Source organism: Chlorella variabilis (assembly GCF_000147415.1).
Source record: "Chlorella variabilis unplaced genomic scaffold CHLNCscaffold_6, whole genome shotgun sequence".
Lineage (NCBI taxonomy): Eukaryota > Viridiplantae > Chlorophyta > Trebouxiophyceae > Chlorellales > Chlorellaceae > Chlorella > Chlorella variabilis.
Window position 1 is genome coordinate 105,401 of NW_005435082.1, and position 26,096 is coordinate 131,496.

The following is a 26,096-nucleotide window of genomic DNA, read 5'->3' on the forward strand; positions in this document are numbered from 1 at the left end:
TGGGCCGTGGCTGGCGGCAAGCGGTGTGCTGTGCTCGCAGCCGGCCCAGGCAGCCGGCCCAGAACTGGCAGCAGGGCACTCCTGCTGGCAGCAGGCAAGGTGCCTGCCCGCGTCCCAGGTCCCGGCACGCTGCCGCCGCCGCCCCGCTGCGCTGCCCCCGGCTGCCGCGCCGCGCTCACCAGGCCCCACTGCTTTCCATTCGTGTAGAAAGGATCGTTGGGCCTGTAGGGCTCAGGCGGCGGCGGCCGCGGCGGCCGTGGCGAAAGCGGCCGTGGCCGGGGCGGGCGCGGCGAGGGCGGGCGCGGGCGCGGCGGGCGCGGGGAGGGCGGCCGTGGCCGAGGCGGCCGGGGCGGGCGTGGGGAGGGCGGCCGCGGCCGTGGCGGGCGCGGGGAGGGAGGAGCCGACCGCGAGGGTGGCGGCTTCAGCAGTGGGTTGTGGTTCCTGTCTGCCGCCCACATCAGCCCGTCATATTCAACATACTCCACGCCTGCATTTTCCATGGGCGGGCAGGCTTGGGCAATACATACAGGCACGGGCAGGAAGGGGCAGCCAGCGGCGGGCAAAATCACGGGCTGGACGTACCGCTTTGCTGCCGCAGCGCCGCTGCTGTTGCATCCAGCTGAGCCTCCTCCTCCACCTCTACAGTCCAGATGTTGCTGGCGGGCACGACCTGGCGCAGGTTGGTGGTGCCCGACGCCGAAACAGCCACGCTGCCGTCCCGCAGCCGCACGATCAGGCGCCGCGGGTGGCGCCGCCGCCCGGCTGCTGCTGCTGCTGCTGCTGTCGTGGCTTCCTGCACCGTGGCACGGACCACACAGTGGTAATTGTATCATGCATGCACACGACGGCTGGGGCCGCTAAGCTGGGGGACAGCCCGGTGTGGTGGTGATGGGGTGGCAGGCGGCGGCGAGCGGCGGCGGCTGCAGCAGTCGCGCCGGTGGCGCGACGGCTGAAGCCTTACCTGCTGCCCTGCAGCGTAGCCCTCTGTCAGCCATGCAAGCAGCACCGCGAACCACAGGCAGGCCGCGGCCCGCGGCATCCTCTGCTCAGAACCGCCAAGTGCAGAGCCCGGAGACCCCAACACTCGTCAGCCGCACATCCACGCACTGCAAAGCACGGCCATCGCTGGTAAAGTGACCGACCGATGTGTCTATTGCCCCCAGCATGCACGGCAGCGCCGCCGCCGCCACGCCTCTGCAGCTGCACCCACCATTCCTGCCCAGGACCTGGGACGCACGCGGCTCATGCAACAGCTCACAAGGCAGCCCCCCATCTGAGCTCCCTGAGCGCCACCAAAGGGCCGCAGGGCGCATCCGCTCGCTGTCCGCTGCTGGCTGCCGCCGTGTCCAGGTGGGATGCTGCCTTGCATTGCCTCCCATACGACGCGGCCACAGGCGTGGCTGTTTGCAGAACCAACACTGCAGCTAGCAGCATGGAACCCTGTCAAACATCCCCATTGCACATTCTCAAAACTGTTCTCAAAATTGGTGCCGTTAAAAAGAATGTTAGCTTAGGGACGGGCCGGCCTCCCCCTCACTGGCAACGGCCGCGGATGCCTGCCGCCGCCGCCTGCACCCTCGCTTCACGACCAAGACCAGCAGCAGCTGTCGCCTTTAGATGCCCTTGCGGGCGATCAGGGACAGGATGCCCTGAGGCCCCGTCAGGATCTCGGCCAGGAAGCTGAGCAGGGCCACCCACACGATGGGCGACACGTCCAGGCCGTTGAAGGGCGGCACCAGCTTGCGCGTCTGCGCCAGCAGCGGCTCTGCGAGAGGGAGGGCCCAGGGCAGGGGAGGGGCGCAGAGGTGAGGGCTGTCTGCAGGGATGCCAAGGGTGGGTTTTCAGGGGCGGGCGCAGCCGCGTGCCGCATGTGTGTGCCGCGAGCGCCGCACGTCCGTGCACGCCTCCATCCCGAACCTGGCGGGTGGCGCAGCTCAGCTCACCGGTGGGTGTGTAGGCGATGGACCAGGGCAGCGCCTTGCCGTCGATCTCGGGGTACCAGCTCATGACGATGCGCACAATCATGAGCATGGAGGAAAGCGTGAGCACCGGCTTGAGCACACCCGACAGCGCCCCCGCAGACTGGCTGTCCAGCCCCGCAAGCTCGTAGATCGCCTGCGCCGCTGCTGCGGCCTGCGGGTCGGCCGCGGCTGCCGCCAGCGCCGCGCCGGGGCTGCTCACGGCCGCGGCGAGCGCGGCCACGGAGGCTGCTGCGACCGCCGGCGCCGTGTGCCGCCGCTGCTGCCCGGGCTGCTGCTGGGCCGCCGCCCGCACCAGCCGGCGCGGCGTTGGTAGCCGGCATTGACTGCGGCATGATGTGGGTGTCGACAGGGGGCCCAGGGCGGGCGAAGCGAGCAGGTGTGTCATGGTGGGGTGGTAGCGGCTTGCGGAGAGGAGGCCAGGGCCTGTGGTCCGGTGGTGTAGGTGTCCAGGAAAGCCAATGTGGTTGGAGGGTAATGGTTACAGGGCCTGGCGAAGCGCCAAGGGCGAAGCCAGCATGGCCGCCCCTTTCCACCAATTCCAGCTCCCACGGTGCACAAAACCGTTGGATTGCGCGGCATCGCGTGTGTGTGGCCGATCAGTGCGCGATCCACGAAGGGCAGGCCGCCCACACGTAGAATGCCGGCGAGCGCGATCGCGTCTAGTGCCAAACTCTCCTCTTGGACCGGCGCCAGGCCCGTGCTTACAGTCTCCCGATCGCCCAGAGCAACCCGCAGGTGCGGCATTGTGGCTGTGTGGTGGCGGGGCGGCGGGCCGTGCCTGCAAGCGGGCGCCTCCCGCCCGCCCGCTGCGCCCACCCGCCGCCAGCTTGGGACCCGTGCTCCCCGCAGGATGGCGGCAGCTCCAGTCGCCGCCAGCGCTGCTGAATGGGCCAAGCAGGACGAGCGGCGCATGCTGCACGCCGTGGTAAGGACTGGGCATGCGGCCATGGACCATCCTAAGTTGCACGGAATCCCACCTGCCGGCGAGCATTGCTGCGGGGGAGCTATGCCCGCTGCACCTTGGTCAAGCATCATGTGTTCCCTGCCTTGCAGTACCGTGTGGGCGACATGGATGCGACGATCAAGTATTACCAGGACTGGTCAGTGGGGAGATGATGCGCTGCCCGTTTCTTGGCCATGGGCCGCTAGCGACCGTCGGTAGCAGCACGCGTGGTGGCTGGGGCCAAGGCACTGGCTGAGCCATGCTGCTGGCGCGCCTGGCAGCAGACTCGCGCCGCCGCCGCGACTTCCTCCAACTCCCTCCTCCTGCCTGCAGCTTTGGCATGAAGCTGCTGCGCTTCCGGGACATCAAGGAGGTGGGCTGCACCTCCTGCTTCCCTGCTTCCCTGGGGCGCCGCATTCCTGGGGCGCCGCATTCATTCGCCGTGATGGCAGCAACTCCGGCGCTGCCATGCCTGAGCAGGCTGAGAGCCACTGCGCATCTGTGTGATCATGTGTACCGCCTGTACTGCTGCAGGAGAAGTACAGCAACGCCTTCCTGGGGTACGGCCCCGAGGAGACGCACTTTGCCATGGAGCTGGTGAGCAGCTGTGCCGGCTGGCACGCCTCTCCTGCCGGGTGCCCCCGCCCCGCTGCCTCCACGCCTTCCGCAACGAGCCTCTTCCCTGCTTCCCTGCGCCTCCACCCACGGCCCACTGCCGCCACACTGCCGCCCCTCCTTGCCCTCCTCCCTTCTTTGCCCCACCCGCACGGTCCCACCTACTGTCCCGTTTACCACATCTACCTCCTTCCCTTCCCCCTGTCCTCCCTCCTGCCTCGCCGCATCTACCGCCGTCCCTCCCCTCTCCACCGCCCCTGCAGACCTACAACTATGGCGTGGACAGCTATGACCTGGGGGAGGGCTTTGGCCACTTTGGCATCGCCACGCCCGACGCCTACAAGATGGTGGAGGCGGTGAAGGCCAAGGGTGAGGCGTGCGGCTGTGGCTGTGGCTGTGGCGTGGCGTGGCGTGGCGTGGTGGGTTTCGGTGTGATGTGTCGTGGCGTGGCGTGGCGTGGTATGGCGGGGTGTGGGGTGGTGTGGTGTATTGTGGTGTTGGGTCGGGAGGTCGGCAGGGCTGGCATCTGTGCAATGAGGCGTAGGGCTCCTGACCCTCAGCACTCCATCAAGCGCTTGTCCTCCCAACCAACCACCATCCACAAACCACTCCAGCACACCAACCCACCTGCCTGCCTGCCCACCACCCGCCCCCAAACACTGCGCGCGCAGGCGGCCGCGTGACTCGTGAGCCGGGGCCGACCAAGGGCGGCAAGACGGTGATTGCCTTTGTTGAGGACCCTACTGGCTACAAGTTCGAGCTGATCCAGCGGCAGACAGAGATACCGGAGCCGCTGGCGCAGGCGGGTCGCCAGGGCCGGGGCGCCGGCGCTTGTGGCTGCGCCTTTGTGTGCTGGGCTGGGATGTTCTGGGCTGGCTGGCCGGCTGGCTGGCTTGCTCGCACGCGGGCTGCTGCTGCCGCTGCTACGTGGGGACGCCGGATGCTGCGCTGCGGGCTGCTCGGTGCGCGGCAGCGTGCCTGCGTCGCTTCTCATGCCTAGCATTGCTGGCTCGGCTGGTGCAGGTGATGCTGCGGGTGGGTGACCTGGACCGCAGCATCAAGTACTATACGGGTGGGTGGGGTCGTGGGGCTGCCTGGAGGCGCCGCGGGCTTGCTTCCCGGCGCTGGTGCTGTGCGTTGCCAGAAAGGGTGGCGCTACCTGCACACACCGAGCCCGTCCCCTGTGGTGCTTCGCCTCCCCGTTCGTGCTCCACCCTGCCTGCTCGCTCTGCCTCCTGCGCCTGCACGTGCTGCTTGCAGAGGTGCTGGGCATGCGGCTGCTGCGCACGCGGGACAACCCGGAGTACAAGTACACGCTGGCGTTCCTGGGTGAGGCGGTACAGTACCACTATGTAATGCCTTACACTGCCTGAACCCTAAGGGTGGTGTCTACACAGCAGCGCTGGAGCTGCTCGGTCGCCCTTCTGCCTCGGCTGCCGGCCAACCTCTGCCACTCTTGGTCTTGCTGCCGCGGCCGGCTGCATGTCGCAGGGTATGGGCCGGAGGAGAGCAGCACGGTGTTTGAGCTGGTGAGTGGCGGGGCGGGTGGTGGGCGGCGAAGCTCTGACGCTGCATCGCCCTCCCCAACCGCCGCCTCTCCCGCCGCCTTAAACTCGCTTACACACTGCCCTACACCATGTGAGCTGCCCTGCTGCCCACCAGCCCCTCTGGATGGCTCAGCTGCTGCCCCGCCTCGCCCCCCCACCAACAGACCTACAACTATGGCAAGGACAGCTACACCAAGGGCAACGCGTACGCCCAGGTGGCGATCAGCACGCAGGTGGGCGCAGGCGCTGGCGCAAGGCGCGAGTGCAAGGCCGTGCAGCCTGTCGTGCGCTTCCCAGCGCGCTGCCGCGCGGCGCAGGGACCCTCCTGCGCCCCCAAAGCCAGGCTCGCCTCTCCAACTTGTCTGCCGACACACGCACGCATGCACACACACGCCCCATCTCCTGCCGCTATCTCTCCTGCCCACCCGCCCACAGGATGTGTACAAGACCGGGGACCAGATCAAGGCGGCGGGTGGAACCGTGACGCGGGAGCCGGGGCCCGTTCCGGGCATCGGCACCAAGATCCTGGCCTGCACCGACCCAGGTGGGTTTGCAAGGATGGGCGTGGGAGCGAGGGGTGTGCAGTGTGCAACATGGGGAGAGGGCGGCGCGCGGCCACAGCCGCAGGCTAGCCGGTGCCTACTCATCTCCCCATGCCGCCTGCCGGGAGGCACCCATCACCCTGCCACGTCCTGGCCCCCCGAGCCTCCCCGACTCCCTGCGTCTCAACTGCATGGAGTGCAGACGGCTACAAGATCGTGCTTGTGGACAACGAGGACTTCCTTAAAGAGCTGGAGCAGAAGTGAGAGAGGGCAGCGTGAATGGGTTCGAGCGGGAGCGAAGAGCGTTTACGCATATAAAGTTCCGATCGTCAGCTAGACCGTGGCATGGACAGCGTCTTATCTGCTTGCTCCCCTGCTGGCAGCTGGTTGTAACAGTGACTGCATTGAGAGCTGAACACCGTCAGGTCGTGCGGAGGGCCGACGCGGTGGCCGCCGTGGCCGCTGCCCGCCGGGCGTCACCGCCGCCGCCGTGGAAGCCCTGAGGACACACACATCACACGTGAGACGTGCGCCCGCTCTTGACGATCAATGGCAGCAAGATTTGGGACAAGCCGTTTCTTGCGGACTTTCTTTACCATTTTAGCCGAGTCAGCTGAGGCATGGCACAGCCTCTGGCTACCTGCCTGAGGCAAGAGCAGCAGGCACACAGCCAATTGAGTACAAAGCCAGAGCCAGACCAGGGCTGTGCTCTGCTGCCTCACGGCAGCCGCACCAGACTGCCTCGTCGTGGTGACCATGAGGGGCGGCAAGAGGATAGCCTGGCAGCCGCAGCCTCCCACTCACCAGGCGGTGGCTGCGGCACTGACAGTCGCCACCGCGGAGCCCCAGCCGCCGACCCCCCGCCGCAGCAGCGGACGCAATTGCAAGCGCCGAGCAGAGTGGGAGGTCGAGGTTGATGCCGAGCCGGAGCCGGAGCCAGCGGTGCCGCTGCAGGCTGCCGCCGCTCCCCGCCAGCCGCGCCGCCGCAAGAAGGCGCGGCGGGTGGTGTCGCTGGAGGAGCCCGAGCCCGAGCCAGCCGTGCCGCAGCCGCCGACGCCGCCCGGCCTCGCCGCAGCCGCCGCGCACGACGCCGAGCTGCGCCCCGCCCCCTGCGCGGGCTGCCCGCTGTACACGCTGCCGGGCGGCGTGACTGTGGCCGTTGTCAGCCGGCAGGAGCACCTGGCGCCAGCTCTCATGCTGCTCAGGGATTCCATGCCCACCCCATACATCGCTATCGACCTTGAATGGCCCTCCACGGATGTGCCAGCATACTCCCACTCCTTCCAGGGGGTGGCCCTGGTGCAGCTGGCCAGCGCAGACACATGTGTACTGGTGCGCCCCCGCCGCACCCTCCCAGGAGCCAGCTGCCTGCGCTGTGCTGCCTGGGCAGGCCTGCCGTGCTGTCGGGCAGCCACTCGGCAGGGATGCGTGCTGCAGAGGTCGCACTGCTATGCCTGCAGGTGCGCACGTGCCTACTGGGCTTCCCGCGAGAGCTGTCCAACTTTCTGCGGTGCGCCTCGAGCAGCCGCTGCATGCATGGGGTGCCTCCCCGCCTCCCTGCAAGCTCGCCTCACTGCCACCGCCGGATGCTCTTGCCTCCGCACCTGTACCTGCCGGCCGTCCCACGCAGCAGCGCCTGCCACTGCTCCCCTCAATCTCCCACCCTCTGGCTGCAGGGACCCCAGCATCTGCTTCATCGGCATGCACTGGGGCACCCAGGATGCGGACAAGATGCATGACAGCTTTGGCTGGCACCACTGCGACTTCCACGGCGGCTTTGTGGATGCAGGCACGCGTGCAGCTGCTGCCTGAATGTTGCCCCAGCGTCGGGCGCCAGGGCTCTGCCGCCATGGACCCCACATGCCTCCCCCCAATCGGCTGCCTGATGGCCTGCTCTGCTCCTGCTGCCCGCCCCGCCTGCAGGCAGCATGGCCAGGCAGGCGGGCTACCCCAGACCGGGGCTCAAAGGCATGGCTGAGAGCCTGTTTGCCATCGACCTGCCCAAGAGCAAGAAGGCGAGAACTTATTTTTGGAAGAGGGTGCCCGCATGCGCCAGGGGCCTCGGGCTGACAGGGCCACTGAAGAGGGACTGAGCTTCTCTGAGCAGGAGGCAGCGCTCCGCAGGAGGGGCCCCAAACTGATGCAGCCATTCTCCACACCCTGCCGGGCCTTACCTGCCTGCCAGTCTGCCCGCCTGACCAGGTCACGCTGTCCAACTGGGCGGCGGCCAGCCTGAGCGGCAGCCAGGTCCGCTACGCCGCCCTGGACGCCCTGTTCACCTTCCACATCTACGAAGCACTGGCCGCCGCCGCCGACGCCAACAGCTGACATTCCAGGGGTCCATCTCAGTTCAATGCAGTTGCAAACAACTTGCCAAGCCTTCCGGGATGGCCGCACTGAGGATCCGTTAGTTAGCCAGCATTGGCGTTACAGTATCTGTTACTAAGTTGGGAATGAGCTCATCGCCGGTGCGCTTTGGTTCTGCTCTGCGAATGTGTAACTTGGTTGCCACCAGTCTGTGCTGACAACAGGGTCGTCCGTCAATGCCTCAGGATGGCAGTGGCCTGGAGCTCACGCGGCCCGGCTCGGCGTCAGCCTCCCAGAGCGCCGCGGCGGGCCAGGGGCAGGTCCGGAGCGTCTCTTCGCGGCCTGCCGGCCCTGCCGTCCTAGCTGGCGCCGTTGGTCCCGCCGCCGCTTGCCCAGAACTGCAGCCGCGTGCGGTGATGGCAGGCAGGCAGGTGATGGCAGGCATCTTATAAACGGGCAACAGAGAACCGCCAGATGCAGCCGAACCCGAGCTGCGGCCCAGACACACACGCAAGGTGCGGGCCTACCGGCTATGGCAGCGCGCGACGCGGCGCACCCGGTGCCTCCTCTCCCCTCTCTGCCTCCTGCCCCTCTGCCGCCTTCAAATTCTCGTCTTCCTCGGCACCACTGCTGCTGTCTTCAGACTCCTCCGGCCCGCCCTCAGAGTCGGAGTCAGAGTCGGTCACCTCCTCAATCTCCACCCCCGGCCACTGCACAAAGCCGGTGCAGGCCAGCTCCTGCTCCGCCTGCACAGCACAGGCATGAGCAGCAGCGCGGGGGGGCTCAGGAGCTGCTGATCAACAGGCTGCAGTCACGGCGCACGACGCGGCGCGGCACCGCGTCAGGCTGCTGCCACCTGCTGATGGCAGCTCGCCTGTGCTGCGGTTGATGTGGTTGCTGTCAAGCTGGCGCAGCATGCAGGCGTGCCGGGCATCATGCCACCGGGCGCACATGCGCGCCCAGGCTGAGGAGCTGGTGGCTGCAGCAATGGCAGCGCATGTGCATGGACTTGCCCCCCTGCAGCAGGCCCACCTCCTCCTCGGTGACCAGGCACGCATCCAGCGCAGCGCTCAGCGCCTCCTTCTGCAGAATCGGGCGAGGGAGGCTCACACGAGGCGAGGTGAGGGTGTCCCGTTGCATGCACATGAGTAGGAAGGCACTCGCTGCCCGCCGACCCGCAGCCACAAGCCAGGTGGACGCGTCTGGGCCTGGCAGCCAAGCCGCCGCTGCTCAGCGCCACGCCCTTTGCCCCACCACAGCGCCCAGCGCACACGCCGCCGCCCACCTTGAGGCCAATGCCGATGAACACCAGCTCCTGGCGGCGGTCTCCCACCTCTGGGGCAAAGTCAGCCCGCACCTTGGCCGGCTGTGCACAGGATTAGGGGGCAGGGCAGGCGCCAGGGCAGCTTGATCTGGCGTGCCGGCCGGCAGGGGAGCGCTGGCATCGCGAGCACAGCACAGCACAGCACAGCACAGCTCAGCACAGTGAGGCATGCCGCAGCAAGCCACGGCACAGCACGGCACAACCCTGCTGCAGCCCAGCCTCACATCCACATCCGGCCACAGCTCCTCAGGGATGGCGGCAAACCAGGGGCTGCTGGGGCTGCACGGGACGGGAGGGGGCACGTAGCTGCTTGAGAGGTGCTGAGCATGCGGCTAGCCCCGCCCAACAGGGATGGCAACTTGCTTGGTGAACAGGGGTTGCTGGTCAACAGAAACAATAAAGCAGCATCCCTCCGAGGAGGTCCCGGTGGTCGCCTGCTTGCAAGGCAATTTCCAGCGCTGTGGGTAGCTGGGAGCAGGCAGTGCACCTGATGCGGATCACCGCGCCCGCCTGGCTCCACTCCCCGCTCATCTCGTCGCGCCCAGCCAGCCACAGGAAGCCCTTGCTGCGCAGCACCTGCGGGGAAGGGGCCAAGATCGAGCTCAAGGCCATAGAGCACTCGTTGTGGCTGAGAAAGAAGCAGCATGCAGCCAAAGGTAGGTGCGGCTCGCTGACAAGCAGCTGCCGCCTGCCGCCATCCCCTGCCCGCTGAACTCCTCCCGCGTCACCTGGCCAAACTTGCGGTGCAGCTGGGCCTGCCGCGCCTGGGCCTCCTCGGCGCTCACTGGCTCCGACACAATGGCCGCCACTGCAGCGCACCAAGCGGGGGGTCGAGTGGGCGATGCTTGCGGCGGGAACACCGGAATGCGGTACCATGCACGGCTGGCAGCAGCGTGCACGGCACGTGCAGCATGGCGTCGCACAGTGGACACATTCGGACGCACCTGGCCCAGCCTCGCCCTCGGAAGCCTCGCCCTCCTTCTGCTGTCCCTTGCCCCCCTCCCCGGTCTCCTGCCCCTCCTCCCCGTCTTCCTCCTCCTCCTCCTCAAGGCTTTCCACCTGCTGCACCGCCCAGTACCGCCGCAGCATCTGCCACAGGCGGTCAGGATGGAAGGGCCGCCGAGCCCTGCGCTCCACCCACCCGGCAAGCACGGCAGGTCCGGTGAGGCAGGCAGAGGATCAGGCAGGCAAACAAGGCAGGCAGGCAGGCAGGCAGGCAGCTACGACACGGAATGCAAGGAGCAGCAGGCTGGGCAGCGCCACCTGTACACGAAGCTGGCGATCCCATACTCCTCTGTCTCCGGGGTGTGCGCCTCCTTGAGCGACTGCAGCCAACCGGCGGCCTGCAGGCGGGAGACGGGAGCGGTGCCGGGCAGAGGCGCCATCCGGGTTTGAGGGCTCGAGAGGGCACCGAGGGGGGCACCCAGGCAGCCGGCCTCGGGCACGGCGAGCACCAGGCACCGAGCATGCGCCCTACGCGGGGGGTGCTTGCAATTGCTGCTGCAACGTGGGCAGCTGCTCCAGGGTGCGGCTGGCTCCCGCCGCCAACCAACCTCTGCTGCCTTGTCGATGTCGAAGCGCCCAGTGCCCACCACCTCTGATAGGTCCACCCGGGCCTGGGTGGTGGGCAGGATGCGCGCGCCGGGGTTGAGGCGGCGCAGGAAGGCAGCCAGCGTCAGGCGCTCTGCAGGGCAGGTGGCGGGGGAAGGGGAGGCAGGGTCGACAAGGTTCCGGCAGCAGTCAGTTGAGGGGGCAGTTGGGGCTCGTGTGCAGTGGAGGACAGCGCACGCTGACTCAGCACCACGTCAGCGCCGTACCGCGGCGCCTCCCCACCCACCTGCCTCCTCTACCAGGTCTGTCTTGTTCAGCAGGATCACGTCGGCAAACTCGATCTGCAGGCGGCATGCGCACCAGGGGGCCGTCCAAGGGGACGCTGTCAAGGGCGTGCTGGGCGAGCGGCTGCGGGAAAGAGCACCAGCAGGTGGCGGGACCATGCTGGAAGCTGCGCGGCACCTGGTCCAGCAGCAGGTCCGCCACGTTGCGCTCGCCGCCCGCCGCCTCGGGCCCCTCACGGTCCTGCCGGTACCGACCCCGGGCACAAGTGCGGGCAGGTCATGACTGATCGGCGGCAGCCGGGGTGCCAGCGCGGGCAGAGAGCAAGCACAGCACAGCACAGCACAGCACAGCACAGCACACCACAGCACAGGACAACACAGCATGCGATTCGCGGGTACAGGCGGCAGCGGTGGCAGCTGCCCCACCGCCACCGTCTCGATGCTGGCCATGTTGAGAAGCAGGTTGGTGGCATCCACCACAGTAACACACGTGTCCAGGCGGGCCAGCTGGAGGGCGGGATGTGTGGGCCAGGGCCTCGTGAGGGGGCAGCCAAGGGTAACGTCTGGGCGGTGGCACCCTCAGTGCGGCAATTGCAAGAATTGGATTGGCATGAGGCGCGCCCTGCAGCCCAGCTGGCTCTGCTGCCCACTGTGTGGCATACCCGATGGCTGACACAGGGATCCCTCCGGTGCAAAACTGACAAAGGCCGCCGTGCATGCGAAGAGTCCCACCTCTTTGAGCGGCGAGGCGCCCTCTGATGGCGGCAGCTCGAAGGTCTCCGCCACCTGCACACAGCACGCGCCCCGGCCAGAGTGCCGCCTGGGTAGGTACTAGCAAGTCGGGTCGGGTCGGTTGCGGCGGCAGAGGTGGTGGTGAGGTGCCAGCCGCCCCAGCAATGCATGGCTGCCCAGCGCTGCGCGGCGGTGGCAGCCCCTCGGCCGCTGCCGCAGCCGCTGCCGCTGTGCCTACGCTGCCACCGGCGCACCTGCTGCGGCTCGCTGATGCCTGTCGACTCGATGACCAGGTAGTCAAAGCGCCCCTCCCTCGCCAGCTGGGATACCTCCTGCTTATACGGCGCAACACCATTCTGTCGGCAGGCAAGAGTGGCTGCTTGCATGGCGGCGCGTCTGTATGCAGGGTGCACAGCTGGACTGCCATTGCTGCTTCCACCGCCTGCCCCCAGCGTGCCTGCAGCAGGTCGTCCCGCAGCGTGCAGCAGATGCAGCCGTTCTGCATCTCCACCAGCCGCTCCTGGGTCTGCAGGGCAGGGCAGGGCAGGGTGGTTGGGGCAGGCACGTGGCAAAGGCAAGAAGGCACCCAGGCGGCGACGCCCCCTGTCGCCCGCTGGTACGGATGGCTGCTGGCTGCTGGGCATGTGCCCAGTGAGTAAAGAGTAAAGCGCCAACTAGGCAGCCTTCCCGAGCACCTGGATGAGACCGCCCTGCTTGACCAGGGAGGCGTCGATGTTGAGCTCCGCCATGTCGTTGACGATCACGGCGCACCTGCAGGGGATGTGGGGCGGCAGCCCGTGCCATCACCATGATGGCGGCGGCAGCGACGGAACTCCTGTCCATCATCTGTGTCCATCCCTCCTGAACATGCCATCCACAGCATACCTCAGGCCTTCCTTGTTCTTGAGGATGTGCTGCAGCAGGGTTGTCTTGCCGGCGCCCAAAAAGCCGGAGAGCAGGGTGACCGGCAGCGGCACGCCTGGGTGGCCCGCCTTCGGGTCCTCCTCCCTCGAGGTGCGGGCGGCGCGCGTCTCAACCATTGCAGTCCTGCAATGAATGGATCAGCGCGGTTGGGGGCTTCAAGCGGCCAACTTCGGAGAGGAAGACATTGTTGGGCATGCATGGCTCCCCCAACAGACGCTCACCGCGTCCTTCGGTGGGTGATCGTTGACGAAAGATTCGCACGCCAGGCGCCGGAAGACACTTCTCCTCCTGTTTCTCTTTCCCGCACTGTACTATCCCCAGTTTGCTGTCCCCAGGGTGGTGCCGGGGACAGAGAACAGGAGAGCCAGGAAAGCTGCTTTCAGAAGTCAGGCGCGCGCTTACGCCAATAAAAACGACCGTTGCGCTCTTCAGCGCTTCTTGAGAGGGCTCCAGGGGTGCCTCCACCGCCGACGCCCCGTCCCCGGCGCGGGCTGGGCGCCGCCCTTTGCACCGCTCACGCTCCACATTGCTGAGCTGCCCACTTCAGCCTCTACACAGCTCCTACACCGCCTTGGCAGATGGACAAGGAACAGAAGACAGAACTGCTGTTGTCTTGCCGCCACCACCGTCTGCTGTTTCCTTACAGAAGATGAGGGGAGTAGTCAGAAGTCGCTGAGAGAAAGGAGTACGAGATGGTAACTGAGGAGAAGGGAGGATGGGGTAACATCACTGGGAAATGAATGAACAGTGATCACACGGCAGCCAGAGGGGCCTCCTGCTCTTCCTTGCTTGCCGCGTCGCTGTCGCTGCCAGTTGCCGCCGCCGCCGCGGCGGCCGCCGCCACCAGCGCCTTGCGCTGCTGCTTCTTGCTGGGCTGCCGCGGCTCCTGCTGCTGCTCCTCCTGCTGCTGCTGCTGCTGGGCGCCGTCCTCGCCGCCGCTGCCGCTGCTTGCCGGCTCGCGGGCCGCCTCTGCTGCCGCTCCACGCCGCCGCGCCTCCAGGTGCACCAAGAGGTTTGAGATGTCTGAGGGGTTCACCCCCCCGATGCGGCTGGCCTGGCCGATGTCGCGCGGCCGGATCCTGCGGCACGGCAATAGGGCAGGTTGAGCGGCGGAAGGAGCAGGGCAGCCCAGCCGGGGCACGCCGCACAGGCGCCGGCCCGCTCACTTGCTCAGCTTCTCCCGCGCCTCCATGCTGAGCGTGTGTATGGCGTGGTAGTCCAGGGTGTCTGGGATGCGCTTTGCATGCTTTGCCGCCACGCTAGCCAGCTGCTTGGCCTGGCGCCTGATGAAGCCCTCGTACTTGATGTCCACCTCCACCGACTCCTTCTCAGCCGCCGTCAGCGCCGCGGGTGCCTGCTGCAGGCCGCCGGCCGCTCCTGGCTCCGCCAACGCTGCTGCTTCTGCTTCAACTGCTGATGCCCCTGCTGCCGCTGCTGCGAAGCCCGCCTCGCTGCTGCCGGGCGCCGGCGCTGCTGTCGTCGACTCCTCTGCTGCTGCAGGCGCGTCGCTCGCCTCGCTGGCCGCCACTAGCGGGGGCGCGCCCATCCCATGCGCCTCCAGTAGCGGGTAGTGCACGTGCGGGCGGCGCAGCAGGTCTGCCAGCGTCACCAGCGGCGGCACCGTCTGGCTACTGGCTGCCTCGGCCGCCGCCGTCAGCGGGTGGCCGGCCGGCACGCGCGCCGCCTCCAGCCGCCGCCGCTCGCCGTCGATGCGTGCCTGCTTGGCCTGCGCGAGCGACGGCAGGGTAGGGGGCCACAAGGGCCAGAGGGAGGGAAGGGTGGATACAAGGCAGGCAATCAGGCGCGTGCGACGTACGAGCATCCCAGGCGCACAGGGGCGGGGGCCTCAACTGGCCGGCAGCAAATGAGAACCCGGTGGCAGCAGCGGCTGTGGCGACTGTGGGCTGGGGTTGACCCGTGCCGAGGCTCATACCTGGAACAGGCCCCAGCGCCGGTCGTCCACCAGTCCCAGCTGGCGCCCCAGCGGCGTCAGGCGGCGGTCGGCGTTGTCGGAGCGCAGGACCAGGCGGTACTCGCTCCTGCGGTACATGTAGTACAATTTGGCAGTACATTTCAACTCCAGCCACTGCACCTTGTCCTGACCCCAGCCAGCTACCCACAACACAGCCCAGCTCCCGGCAGGCACGTCTCAACTTCCGAAATGGATGCCTGCACCGGTGGCAACACAGCAGTACCCCGGCAGTACTGCGGCAGTACAAGTACCTGCTGGTCAGCATGCGGTACGGCTCCCGCAGGTCCTTGGTCACCAGGTCGTCCAGCAGGGTACCAATGTAGCTAGACTCCCGCGGCAGTACCACCGGCGGCAGCTCCTGCGCCCTGCGCGCCGCGTTGAGCCCCGCCACCAGCCCCTGCGCCGCCGCCTCCTCATACCCTGCGCGTGGGGAGCGGGGAGGGGAGCATGCGGAGGCGGGTGGAGGTGCAGGGGTTGCCGGAAGCGTGCACCAGCGTCTTCCAGACGAAGAGGAAGCATTCTGGGGTGCCATGCCCGAGCAGAAGGCCTCATGCCGCCCGCCCGCCGTTCCCCACACACATGGCCTCCACCACAAGCACGCCCACTTGCACATGCTGGACAGCTCCCGACCGGAAGGCATGCTTGCCTGTGGTGCCGTTGAGCTGGCCCGAGAAGAAGAGGCCTCCCACGCGCTTGGTCTCCAGGCTGGCGTGGCACTGGTGGGCAGGCAGGTAATCATATTCCACTGCAGGGAATGAAGAAAAGAGGGAGGGGAGGAGGTGGGGATGTAAGCAATGTGTGTGAATGTGGTGGCGTTGCTGGCGGTGCTATGGGACGGAGGCGGGGTGGCAGTGGAGGGAGCAGGAAGCGCAGGGCCCGCGCCCGCGCCGAGCCTGGCCAGGCCCACAGGTCTGGGCGCAGGCGCTCACCCGCGTAGGCGGGGCGCAGCATCTTGCACCGCTCCAGCCCCGGCAGCGAGTGCAGCAGCGCCAGCTGGAGCCGCTCCGGCAGGCCGGTGCTGAAGCCCTGCGGGGAGGCGAGCAGGTGGAGGTGGAGGTGGAGGCGGACATGGTGTGCGAGGGTGGGTGGCTGGTTGGCGGCAGGTTAACGTTAACATAGCGGGGCCAGCGGGCGGGGCAGGGCAGTCAGGCATCGAAGCCGGACGGCAAGACGACATGCAGGCTGCGCAGCAGCTGCGCTGCGCTGCACTGCCCAGTGCCGCTGGGCCCACACCTGCACATACAGCTCGGGCGTGGAGCGGCTCTCCGGCTCGAGGAAGACCTGCAGGCACCCCAGGCAAGCATGGTGCGTGTGTGCGCCACCGGCTGCCACCAACCTAGTAGCCACGCCGCCTACCCCCGCGGCAGCACCCCCGCGCACGGGCGACAGCGTCTGTGTCACGTCTGTCGCGGCCTGCGCTGGGCAGGCACCAGCCGGGCTCCCCTCTGCCACTGCCCGGCAGCGCCGCACCTGGTGGCTCTCCTTGTCCGCAAATCGCACAATCTTGTCCTCGATTGAGGGGCAGTAGCGCGGGCCCTTGGCATCCAACCAGCCGCCGTACACGGGCGTCTCGTGGAGGTTGTCCTGCGGGCGGTACGAGTGGCGGTACGGGTGGCGGTACGAGCAGCCCAGGGGTGAGAGAAGGGAGGCAAGCAGAGGGCGGGGCCGGGAGCGTACGTGCAGGGCAAGGCGCAGCTGTGGTGGGCGCGTGGCGTGCAGCCGCCACCGAACCGCCGCCGCCGCATGCATGCACCCCGCCGCCGCGCCTGCCGCTGTCAGCTGGCAGGCTGCCGCCATGCAGCGAGCCCCGCCGCTCACCCGCAGGATGCGGTGCGTCTCTGCCGTGGTGTGGGTGAGGTGGCAGGGCAGCTGCGGACGCGGGCGGTGCACCGCGGGGTCAAAACTGAACCACCGCACCTCCTCATCGCCGGGCTGCTCCTCAAGGCCTGTGAAGAGCAGGCGGGGTGCGTGGTGTGCCGTGTTGGGATGGCAATGCAGCTCAGCCGGCGGTACGGGGGTCCCCGCTGGCAAACTGCAGGCAGGCGGCCGCGCTGCAGCTCCCTCCCTGCCTGCCACCCCGGCACGCACACGCTGCATGCCCACCCACCGGCAAAGTTGACAGTGCGCTTGTCCACGCGGGCGGGCGTCCCGGTCTTGAGCCGGTCCGTCTCAAATCCCAGCTCCATCAGCCGCTCGGTGAGGCCTGTGGAGGCGGCCTCCCCGGCCCGCCCCGCAGACATCGACTGCCGCCCCACCCAGATCTGCAGGCGGCGGCGGCGGCGCGGTTGGGGCAGCAGCGACAGCAGGTGCGTGAACAGGGGCATGCTGCTGGTGCTGTATTGCCTCAGCGGTACGGCAGCATGCACAAGCCAGGCAGCCCCCACACCGGCCATCCACCCAGCTCGCCACAGCCCACCGCGGCCCAGCCAGCCAGCCAGCCAGCCAGCCCGGCAGCCCGGCATGCCGTCCCCACCTGCCCGTTCATGAAGGTGCCTGTTGTGAGCACGGCGGCCTTGCAGGGGAAGGTGATGCCAAAGAAGGTGGACACACCGCACACCTGGATGGTGGGGAAGGAAGAAAGTTGGGTGAGTGGGTGTGTGGGTATGTGGGTGGCTGTGGCGGTGATGGAGGGCGGAACAGGCGACGGGGAGGACAGTGGACCAGTGGCAGCACACACCTGGTCGTTGCCATCCACCTCCACACCCGTCACCATGCCTGCAGAGGCGGGACGGCAGGGGGGTGAGGTCAGGGGGTGGGCGGCACGTGCCATCCCTCCTGCGCCCCCCGATTGACAAAGGCCCGCCGGCAACCGACAGCAGGCCTTGCCCAGCCACCGCCACACACCGCCAAGGCGCACACCTGCCACCGGGACTGCTGCCACCGGGACTGCTGCCACCAGCAAGCAGGGCAGCAGCATGTGGCATGAATAGTGCAGCGGCAGCACAGGGAGGCGCTGGCTGCAGCGGGCCGGCCCACCTTCGCGGATGAAGAGGTTGGGGGAGTGCTCCAGCACGCGCCGCATGCCGGCCGCATACTCGATCTTGTCGGTCTGCGCGCGCAGCGCCCACACCGCGGGGCCCTTGGAGTGGTTGAGCACCCGCTTCTGAAGGTAGCTGCGGCAGGGAGGGGGGCGCGGTGGGGAGTGGGTGGTGTGGGCGTATGCGCAGCATGCGTCGGCATGGGAAGAGCGAGGTGGCGAGGCACCGACGCCGCATCCCATCCGGCCGCCGCCAGCGACAGCCGGCCCCAGCCATGCGGCAATGTGGGGGGCGCTGCCACATGAACCCACATGCAGGCCATCCACACAAGCACCCGCCTGCGCGCGGCGCACCGCGCCGCTCACCAGCGGTCGGCCATCTTTCCAATCTCGCCCCCCAGGGCATCCACCTCATGCACCAGCTGGCTCTTGGCGGGCCCTCCCACCGCCGGGTTGCACGGCTGCCACGCGATGCGATCCAGGTTGAGCGTCAGCAGCAGCGTCTTGCAGCCCAGGCGGGCAGACGCCAGCGCGGCCTCGCAGCCGGCGTGGCCACCACCCACCACCACCACATCGTACGCCTCCTCGTGATGGTCGGCCCAGCTGTCGGAAGAGCTGGCGGTGGTGGCAGTGCTGGAGGTGGGGGGGGTGGCAGTGCTGCCAGCAGGAGCGGCGGCAGTGGCATCGGCGGCAGAAGGCGGGTCGCCGCTGCCGCTAGCACCGTTGCTGGGGCTGCTGGCTTCAGCGGAGGCAACCTGCAGGATGCCAAGAGGGCTCATGACAACTGTGGCAGAGGGCAGCAGAGGGGGGCGGCGCCGGGCTGCGGCGGCGGCGCCAGCAGCGCCCTCACCACTCCAGCTCGGCGAGCTGCGGAGCGCCTGAGGCGTTTCTGCAAGGCGGTAGGATCCTGCTGGCGGGGCCGCACAGAAGCCGCGACCGGCTGGGGTGCTGCCGGCCGCAAGGCGCTCGAGCTTTGCGACGGCAGCAGCGGTACTGCTGCCTTCATGGCGCCCAGCATTTACAGGCACAGCCGAGCTGATTTTTATAGGCCCGGCTACAAGCGCTGCCGTGTGGAATGGGCGCTGGAGTTGGGCCTTCCGCGAGGGTGTGGCCGTGAAACGACGCAATTATTACTGTGCTCTCACAATGTAAACGCATGCAAACGCGCAACACTTCCATCCAGGCAGAGGCGGCCGCCCCGCCCAGGTGGCCGCCCAGGTGGCCGCCCCCGCCCGCCCGCCAAGGCGCCCCAATGGAATCTTGCGCAAAATCCAGGCGTTTGCAGACACCTGGAACACCTAGAGTGCCTTGCCGTGGCTCACTCCTCAACGATTTCAACTGCACACCAGCTCGCCCACAAAGAAGCAGGTCGCAGCCAAGCCTCTCCCATCACAATCCTTTGCACCACCACAGCGGGCTGCCGCATGCGATACAAAAGTTCTACCTACACTGTGCAGTGCGCGGGAAGCCCTGTTGCAGCTCCCGGCGGGGCAGCAGGCGTGTGCCATCACGCTCGCAGCAGGCGGCGGGCGGGCGCGGGCGCCGGCGCGGGGGTGGCTGCCGCGTCCAGGGAGGTGGCAGAAACAGTGGAGGATGGCGCCGGGCAGGCTGTCATCGCGGTGATGGTCAGCAGCACGCTGTAGGTGGCCTCGGCGTACGCCTGCAGGGCGGGGAGCGGCAGGCGGCGTTGCGGCGGTGCAGCGCCCCGCAAGCTGCTGCCCATGCACGGCTCGCGGCAAGGGAGAGTTGCACACGGCAGGCCGCGGCGGCGGCGAGGGCCCCGGCAGTACCAGCGATACCGCTGCAGCGGCGGTACCGGCGGCGCACCTTGAGCTCCGCGATCTCGTCGCAGATCCCCTCGATCACCAGCTCCATGTCGTCCTGGGGGTAGGCGGAGCCCCAGTTCTGGCCCGAGCTCACGGGCAGGCTGCAGCAGGTGCGGGGCAGCGACGCGGCGGCAGGAGGCTGGCGTTGAGCGAGGGCCAAGACATCGCGCGCACCAGGTGCTCATGGCAGTCCCCAGCGCTGTGCACAATCCTCAGCAAGCACGGCGCTACGGGCTGCTGCGCCGCCGGCTACAGTACCACACCCATCACCAACCCACGCAATGCCTGCCATGCGTACCCACCGACCGACACCCACCCCGCCCCCATGCATGCGCCCGCGCCCACCCACCTGGGCACCGTCATCTGGATGCGCTGTACCAGGGTATTGGCCTGCATCACAAGGTTGTCCCAGTCCGCCTGGCCGGTGGAGCTCCACCCAATCTGCGGGGTCAGCCGTGGGGGAGGCGGCGCAAGTGAGGGGATGAGCGGGTCAGGTGCCAGGGGCAGGTGGCGAGCACTGCCGGGTGCGCAGGATAAGCCAGGGAGCCCACTCACGTTCCACCACAGGTTGGCCACGCTGCAGGTTTGATGGGGAGGAGGGAGAGGGAAGGGGGTTTGGTCATCAGCGGCGGGAAGCAGGCGACCATGCTGCCTGCATGCTGCCTTACTGCCGCGCCCTCCTACTCCCTAGAACAGAACATGCTGCGTGACCCGATCCCACCTGTTGATGGAGTTGAAGATTTCGTCCAGCATGGCCTGGCTCTCTGGCAGGGCGGCGCCCTTGACGTTGGACACCTGCGGCAGCCGGGAAGGGAGGCAGCCCTGCGCGGCGGGGGGTGCTCAGTACACCGGCACTCCAGCGCGCATTGATCCCTCATGTTGATGCATGCAGCATCCACCTTTCGCTGTCCCTGTCATCATACATGCTGGACCTCGCAGCTCGCAGCAGCATTGCCACAGGCTGCCAGCAGGGCGACGGGCGGCGCACGCACGGGCGGGCATGGCGCCCGGCCTCCGCCCCCTAGGCCCACTCACGATCAGAGACATATCGTTGACGAAGGACTGGACCTCCATGGGGTCCGTGGAAGGCTGGCCTGCAGCGGGCAGCACATGGCAGCCCACTCAACCGCCGGCAGCCCTGCAACTGCAGACCGCTCGCTGCGGCGTCCTGCCTGAAGCGTTCCTCTCGCACATGAATGCCTTGCACATGAGCAGCGGCCTCACCCGAGCAGCCGGCCACCAGGCAGAGGGCCAGCAGCCCCACGGCGAAGAGGTTGCGTGCCATCCCTGCGGCTGCAACCAACGACCTTTAAAAGGGTTGAAGGAGTGACGGCAGCAGGCCGCCAATCGCTCGCTTGGGCCGCTCACCTGCCTCCCAACTGCCAGCGAGCGCAGCGCACAGAGCGTGGTGGCGGCGCGGGGAAGGCAGGACCGTGCTTGTGACCCAGGAAAGTGCAGCTGGGGCTTACCATACAGCCTGCCTGCCAGCCTGTCTGCCTGGATCGGAACGAGCGGCGGCAGCCGACCGCCACACGCACCGCAGGCTGCGCCTCGCAACTCTCTTGCCAAACAGGGGGTTGCTGTTACAAGGATGAAAGGAGGGACACCTGAGAACAAAAACTGGGCGGTGTGGCTGGCAGGCGCGTCGGACGCCAGCGATGAATGGTATGTGGGTTCTCCATGCACATGTGCGTTTCTGAGGGCAAGCGGCAGCGCCAGCCAGCAACAGCTGGCGCCGCCAGGGCTGCCTGAATGAATGAATGTATGGCGCCAGGCGTTGCCACCTCACTCAAGGAGGGAAAGAATGAATCGTGCTGGAAACAAATCAAATCAACAATCAAGGGCAAAGGGCGGTGGGGGCCTCACCGGCGGTGAGCTACAAGACTCTTCTCCACGGCCAGGCGCGGGCGCTCAGCTGTTGCCCGCCGGCACGGTGGCGGGGCCCGCCGTCCCGCTCAGCATCGCCAGGCCCGGGCCCCACGGCTGCCGCAGCTCCTCCTCTGGGAGGATGGACAGCACCAGGTCCAGGGCATCCACCTGGCCGTCGGCGGGGGCCGCAGGCGCCGCAGCACCGCCGCCGTCGCGCGCCGCCGCCAGTGCCGCCTCCCGCTCCTTCATGGCCGCCGCCTCCAGGCCGTGCGCGCGCTCCAGCTCCCGCACGTTGCCCTCGATGGTGCGGCTGATAACCTCCAGGGGCAGCACGCTGAAGGGCTCCTCGATCATGACCCCAATCTCCTCGATGCCTGGCGCGGGAAGAAAGGAAGGCAGGGAGGAAAGCAAGGCGCACGAGGGGAGGTGCGTTGGTAGGGGAACACGGGGAAGGGCATGCGGCGTGGGGTGCAGTGCAAGGAGCCCAACGCGTGGGCAACGCAATTTGTCGCATGCTGTGCTGTCCCAGGCCCGCTGCTCGCAGCGCCACAAGTCCCCGCCCCGCCCCCCGCTCACCCAACAGCAGGAAGGCGACGGTCATGGCCAGCGGTACCATGGCCCACCCCGCCGCATCCCACAGCGTGAAGGGCATCACGGTCAGCCAGATCATCATGAAACGGGAGGTGTGGCTGCACATGGGACATGGGGCGGCAAGCAAGGGTGTAGGACGGGGCGCCGGAGGAGGCTGGCAGGTTGAATGGTGGGCAGGTAGGCAAGCAAGCGGGACCCCTCGGGCTCCTGCTTGCTGATGGCGGCTCCAGCTGGCTCCACCCCAGCACCCGCGCTCACCGGGTGTAGGAGAGGGGGATGGGGGTGCGCAGGATGCGCTCGCAGCCGCCCGTCACATCCTGCGGGGAGGCAGCGGCGGGCGGCAGGGGTGGGAGCGAGCCACCCACGGCGCTACCACGACTGCACCTGGCTCTGCCATGGTCACGTCTGCTGTGGCCTGCCCCATAATGTGCTGTGCTGCGCTGTGCTGTGCCACTCCATGCCTGGCCCTGTTCTGCCCTGACATGTCAGCCCCTGCTGTGCCGCTCACCGCAAACACCGTCAGCTGCTCGTCCATGCGCACAAAGGCGGAGGCCTTGACGTTGGCGAAGCTGTCGCCGTTGTCCACCGTCCAGCCGGGCAGCTTGGCCTCTCGCAGGATGGCGGCCAGCACCTGTGGAGGGGTGGGAGGGAAGGCGGGCAGGATAATCACAGTACACCCTCGCACACCGGCCCAGCTTCACTACCCAACCAGCACACACAGCTGCACACGCACGTGTACGCACACGCACACGCCACCCTCCTCCCTCGCACCTGCACGCAGTAGTTGGGGCGGTGGGCGGAGGCCTTGAGGGCGTCCAGCTCCCTGGGTGTCAGCACCCCCGCCAGCTCAGACTCTATGTCCTCGCCGCCGCGCAGGTGGCACATCAGGGAGCGGCTGCAGGTGCAGACAGTTATGAATATGTTCTCAGCTTTAAAAGAGCAGGGGGAGGGCAGGCAGGGCAGGAGGCGCAGGGCAGAGGGGAAGGAGGGGTGGGTGATGGGTGTGGCTCAAGTCACCTGGCCGCTGGCGGCGGCTGCCGCGCTCTGGATGCAGCGGCGGGGCCACAGGGCTGCCCATGCCCATCACATGCCCACCCGCATGCCCACCCTGCCTGCCTGCCTGCCTGCCTGCCTGCCTGCGGGCCCACCAGCCTCCTCACCTGTAGGCAATGATCCAGCGGCACAGCCCTGCCTGCAGCCCCGGCTGCGAGTCGGGGATGTTGCCCAGACCCTGCAAGCGGCACATGGAGCGACGCAGGCAAGGCAGGTGGGCAGGCAGGCAGGCGGCGGCGGCGGCGGCAGACCGGCGCAGCCCGCGGCACAGCAGCGGCAGCGGCAGCGTCTGCCAGCCCTCCGGCAGCCTGCGCCGCCCACTGGCGTGGCGTCCCAGCTATGGCTTGGCACATGCACACATTGCCCCGCCCCTGCCAGCCTGGCGCCCACCTGGCGGGTCATGTCCCGGCTGCGGTTCACCACCAGCCCCCACATCTTGCGGGCCTCGTCCCACCGCCCGTAGCCCGCGTTGGTGCTGCGGCACATGAGGGCAGCACATACAGTACAGCTCACTGGGTGTGCTCAGTGGTGAGAACAGGCAGGATGGGAGTGTAGTGCCGGCCACAAGCGCGCAAGACGGACTAGCTCAGGGCTGCATGCCAGTGCCGCGCCAGGCACGCGGCCTCACCGGTAGGCCAGCAGCAGGGAGAGGGCAAAGGAGGTGAGGCTGAAGGTGGTGTCGATCTTGAGCTCGGGGATGGGCGACAAGATGCCCATCTGCGGGGCAGCACGAGCGCAGCGAGGCGGCAGTCAGGCGGCATGATCGGAGTCAGGCAGCATGCAGGCAGCAGCAGGAAGAGCACGTGCAGCCGCGTGCAGGGCGGATAGAGGGCGGGCGACACAACAAAGCAGCGAGGGGGTGACCGCAGCGGCAGCCTCGCGAGGCGCGTAGGCGCTGTGGTGCACAGGGCCCGCCCACCGCACCTCGGCTGCGGTGTGCCAGGAGGCAACCGCGATGGACAGCCCCGTCACGTACAGCAGAGGCGCAGCCAGGCCTTGAGTCTGCGGTGGGGCAGGGCACCGGGGATCAGGGAGGGCAGCCGCAGCCGCTGACCACTTGAGGTCGAGGGCCGGGTGGCGCCTGCTGCATGCAGGGACCACAAACGGGCAGCTGCCATGCAGGTGCAGCGCTCACGATGCGCGAGGTGAAGGTGGCCCGCGCATGGCGCATGTACCGGCTGCCGCTGCGGTGCTTCTTCCACCGATCGAAGTCAAATACCTGCGGCCGGTTGGCAAATGGGTCGCTCCGAGGTGGACGGTCAGCACAATAAGAGCGGCACCCAGCAGCGCCGGCCATGCGGGCGGTCCGGCAGCAACCAGCATTGGGGGGTCGCAAGCACATGGTCGCATCCAAGCAGACTGCCGGGCAGGCGCAGCGCGGTAGGCCCGGCGGCGCACCGTGCGCAGGTTCTTGCGGTCGGCCTCCTTGAACTCGTCCCCCACCAGGTCGATCAAGGCCTGCAGCAGGCAGGTAGCAGGCGCAGCGGGCAGCAGGTAGATGGGACGAGAGAGTGGTCGCCGTCGCTGCTTGCCAGGAGACGGGCAAGGAGAGCAAAGGGGAAAGAAGGTGGCTGCCCTCACCGCGTCCTCCTCATCGAAGTCAGTAGCCACCAGGTTTTCGATGCGGTTCCGGATGGCGGCACGCTCGCGCTGGATCTGCTGCCGCCGCACCGCCGCCGCCGCTGCGGGGAACGCAGGCCGCTCCGGCGCCTCCTCCGGCTGCTGGCCGGGACCACCTGCCACGGCCACCCGCAGCTGCCGTCTCCGTTGGTGGTGTGTTAAGGGGCCACGAGATGCTGGCCAAGGATGGCGTGGCGACGCAAGGCCCAACCCGCAGGGAAGACGGGAGGCAGGGCCGGCGACCGGCGCCGCCGACACTTGCCGACCGGCACCAAGCTGCATTGCCACTGAGCTGTGAAGTTCTAGTGTCAACCGAGCGTGGGCACGTTAGTTGTCGCGCCAATTGGAGCAGGGCGATTGCTCTGGCACCCGCTACTACTACGAGTGCGGTGCCCGAAAGCGGCTGCCGCGCTGCCAGTTGATGCACAGATGGACGGCAAGTAGGATAGCGACAATGCGCGCCCAGCAGGGTGCATGGCTTTAATCGTCCACACTGGCGCGCTGCCAGCGAGGCGGGGGCGTTCAGAGAACTCGGCAGCTCAAACCCGTTGCACAGTCGTTGCACGTCCCGTACAGAGATCGCATCCAGTCCCCCCGCCCTTGGACACTCGTGCAGGCAAGTTCGAAGTCGGCTCTCTTGAGAGTGTCGGTGAGGAACGCTCCACAAGCTGCCAGCGGGCTGCATACGTGTGTCAGCACACCCGTCTGCCTAGGACCCGCCTGCCCGCCCCGACACCGTCGCCGCCGCAAGGCCGCTCATCTCCTGGCCTCCCAACGCGCGACTGTGGTGCAGGCCGGGAGAAGCGGCCCAGGTAGTGCTGCACATCGCAGCAATCAGGCACTGCAGGTCCCCCATAGCTCTCTGGCCAGCTGCTCCATAATCTGCTCCAAGCAGCAGCAGAAGCAGCGCAGGCAGTAGCGGCAGCCGGCAACAGGCCAGTGATCTGCCCTCCTGCCGGCCTGCGGCATGCTGGCTCGCACATCCGATGCGCTGCTCAGCAGCAGCAGCACGCTGCTGCGGTCGGCGGTCAGTAGAGCGCTGCTGCTCCTCAACGAGCTGGCGCGCTGGCGCAGCTGCACCGCAGGGCGCCTATTCGATCGGCAACGTCGCAGACTGGAGCCGCTCTGGCAGTGGCAGCAAACCAAGCAGAAGTTTTTGCAAGCAACTGTGATAGCAGCAGCAGTGTGGCAGCCGTCCGCACGCCTGGGCTCATGTCCACGGTGGTGCAGCTGCCAGCAGCAGCGGCGAAGGTCCAGGCTGCAGGCTGTGCCAGCGTAACCTCCGCAGCTGGCGATGCAGCGATGCTGGATGAGCTGCCGCTGTGGCGCCACCTTCGGGAGCAGCAGGGCTTCAGCCAAGCCACCATTTGCCCCTTGCAGAAGAGCAAGGTCAGCAGCGAACGGTATCCGCCAGACAAGGTGCAGCGTGACCTGGCA

At 67.8% G+C, this 26,096-nt stretch overlaps 7 protein-coding genes across 7 annotated transcripts in view; 2 read left to right on the forward strand and 5 right to left on the reverse strand.

Moving 5' to 3' along the window:
* Positions 1-1,039, reverse strand: part of CHLNCDRAFT_51199 (hypothetical protein) — a gene marked incomplete at both ends in the record, with an annotated part of 6,369 nt that extends 5,330 nt beyond the window's left edge. Inside the window, 4 exons of the mRNA XM_005849172.1 lie at positions 180-222; positions 406-487; positions 583-793; positions 962-1,039. Of these exons, the coding sequence (XP_005849234.1) occupies positions 180-222; positions 406-487; positions 583-793; positions 962-1,039 (414 nt within the window). The remainder of the gene's footprint in view (positions 1-179; positions 223-405; positions 488-582; positions 794-961) is intronic.
* A 577-nt stretch (positions 1,040-1,616) lies between these two features.
* On the reverse strand, positions 1,617-2,103 carry CHLNCDRAFT_13727 (hypothetical protein; the record flags this gene model as incomplete). The annotated part of the gene is made up of 2 exons (XM_005849173.1): positions 1,617-1,765; positions 1,944-2,103. Coding segments are annotated over 2 exons (309 nt in total), but the record flags the coding sequence as incomplete, so codon positions are not given.
* Positions 2,104-2,892: 789 nt separating this feature from the next.
* On the forward strand, positions 2,893-5,893 carry CHLNCDRAFT_48679 (hypothetical protein; the record flags this gene model as incomplete). The annotated part of the gene is made up of 12 exons (XM_005848972.1): positions 2,893-2,907; positions 3,036-3,082; positions 3,259-3,298; positions 3,460-3,522; positions 3,804-3,909; positions 4,212-4,387; positions 4,564-4,612; positions 4,801-4,869; positions 5,032-5,069; positions 5,252-5,320; positions 5,523-5,631; positions 5,832-5,893. The coding sequence occupies 12 exons, from the start codon at positions 2,893-2,895 to the stop codon at positions 5,891-5,893; spliced, it is 843 nt and encodes a 280-aa protein (XP_005849034.1).
* Positions 5,894-6,385: 492 nt separating this feature from the next.
* Positions 6,386-7,957, forward strand: CHLNCDRAFT_143460 (hypothetical protein; the record flags this gene model as incomplete). The annotated part of the gene is made up of 5 exons (XM_005848973.1): positions 6,386-6,961; positions 7,090-7,139; positions 7,306-7,424; positions 7,553-7,668; positions 7,832-7,957. The coding sequence occupies 5 exons, from the start codon at positions 6,386-6,388 to the stop codon at positions 7,955-7,957; spliced, it is 987 nt and encodes a 328-aa protein (XP_005849035.1).
* A 912-nt stretch (positions 7,958-8,869) lies between these two features.
* CHLNCDRAFT_21466 (hypothetical protein) lies at positions 8,870-12,867 on the reverse strand (the record flags this gene model as incomplete). The annotated part of the gene is made up of 15 exons (XM_005849174.1): positions 8,870-9,019; positions 9,222-9,302; positions 9,485-9,539; positions 9,748-9,861; positions 10,339-10,386; positions 10,524-10,603; positions 10,814-10,944; positions 11,098-11,152; positions 11,274-11,336; positions 11,522-11,602; positions 11,828-11,881; positions 12,082-12,159; positions 12,267-12,353; positions 12,523-12,598; positions 12,713-12,867. 15 exons carry the CDS (start codon positions 12,865-12,867, stop codon positions 8,870-8,872), a joined length of 1,308 nt encoding a protein of 435 aa, XP_005849236.1.
* Positions 12,868-13,590: 723 nt separating this feature from the next.
* Positions 13,591-18,840, reverse strand: CHLNCDRAFT_30521 (hypothetical protein; the record flags this gene model as incomplete). Its single annotated transcript, XM_005849175.1, has 16 exons — positions 18,551-18,840; positions 18,067-18,455; positions 17,700-17,836; positions 17,401-17,438; positions 17,197-17,280; positions 16,831-16,984; positions 16,542-16,669; positions 16,194-16,307; positions 15,957-16,004; positions 15,653-15,749; positions 15,344-15,468; positions 14,975-15,135; positions 14,685-14,790; positions 14,280-14,477; positions 13,918-14,105; positions 13,591-13,830 (listed from the first exon to the last, which is right to left on the reverse strand). Coding segments are annotated over exons 1-16 (2,373 nt in total), but the record flags the coding sequence as incomplete, so codon positions are not given.
* Positions 18,841-21,097: 2,257 nt separating this feature from the next.
* On the reverse strand, positions 21,098-25,097 carry CHLNCDRAFT_34835 (hypothetical protein). Its single transcript, XM_005849176.1, has 10 exons — positions 24,621-25,097; positions 24,438-24,497; positions 24,175-24,258; positions 23,946-24,041; positions 23,668-23,756; positions 23,391-23,514; positions 22,738-22,910; positions 22,245-22,364; positions 21,972-22,084; positions 21,098-21,769 (listed from the first exon to the last, which is right to left on the reverse strand). The coding sequence occupies exons 1-10, from the start codon at positions 24,939-24,941 to the stop codon at positions 21,438-21,440; spliced, it is 1,512 nt and encodes a 503-aa protein (XP_005849238.1). The 5' UTR covers positions 24,942-25,097; the 3' UTR covers positions 21,098-21,437.
* Positions 25,098-26,096: the final 999 nt, after the last annotated feature.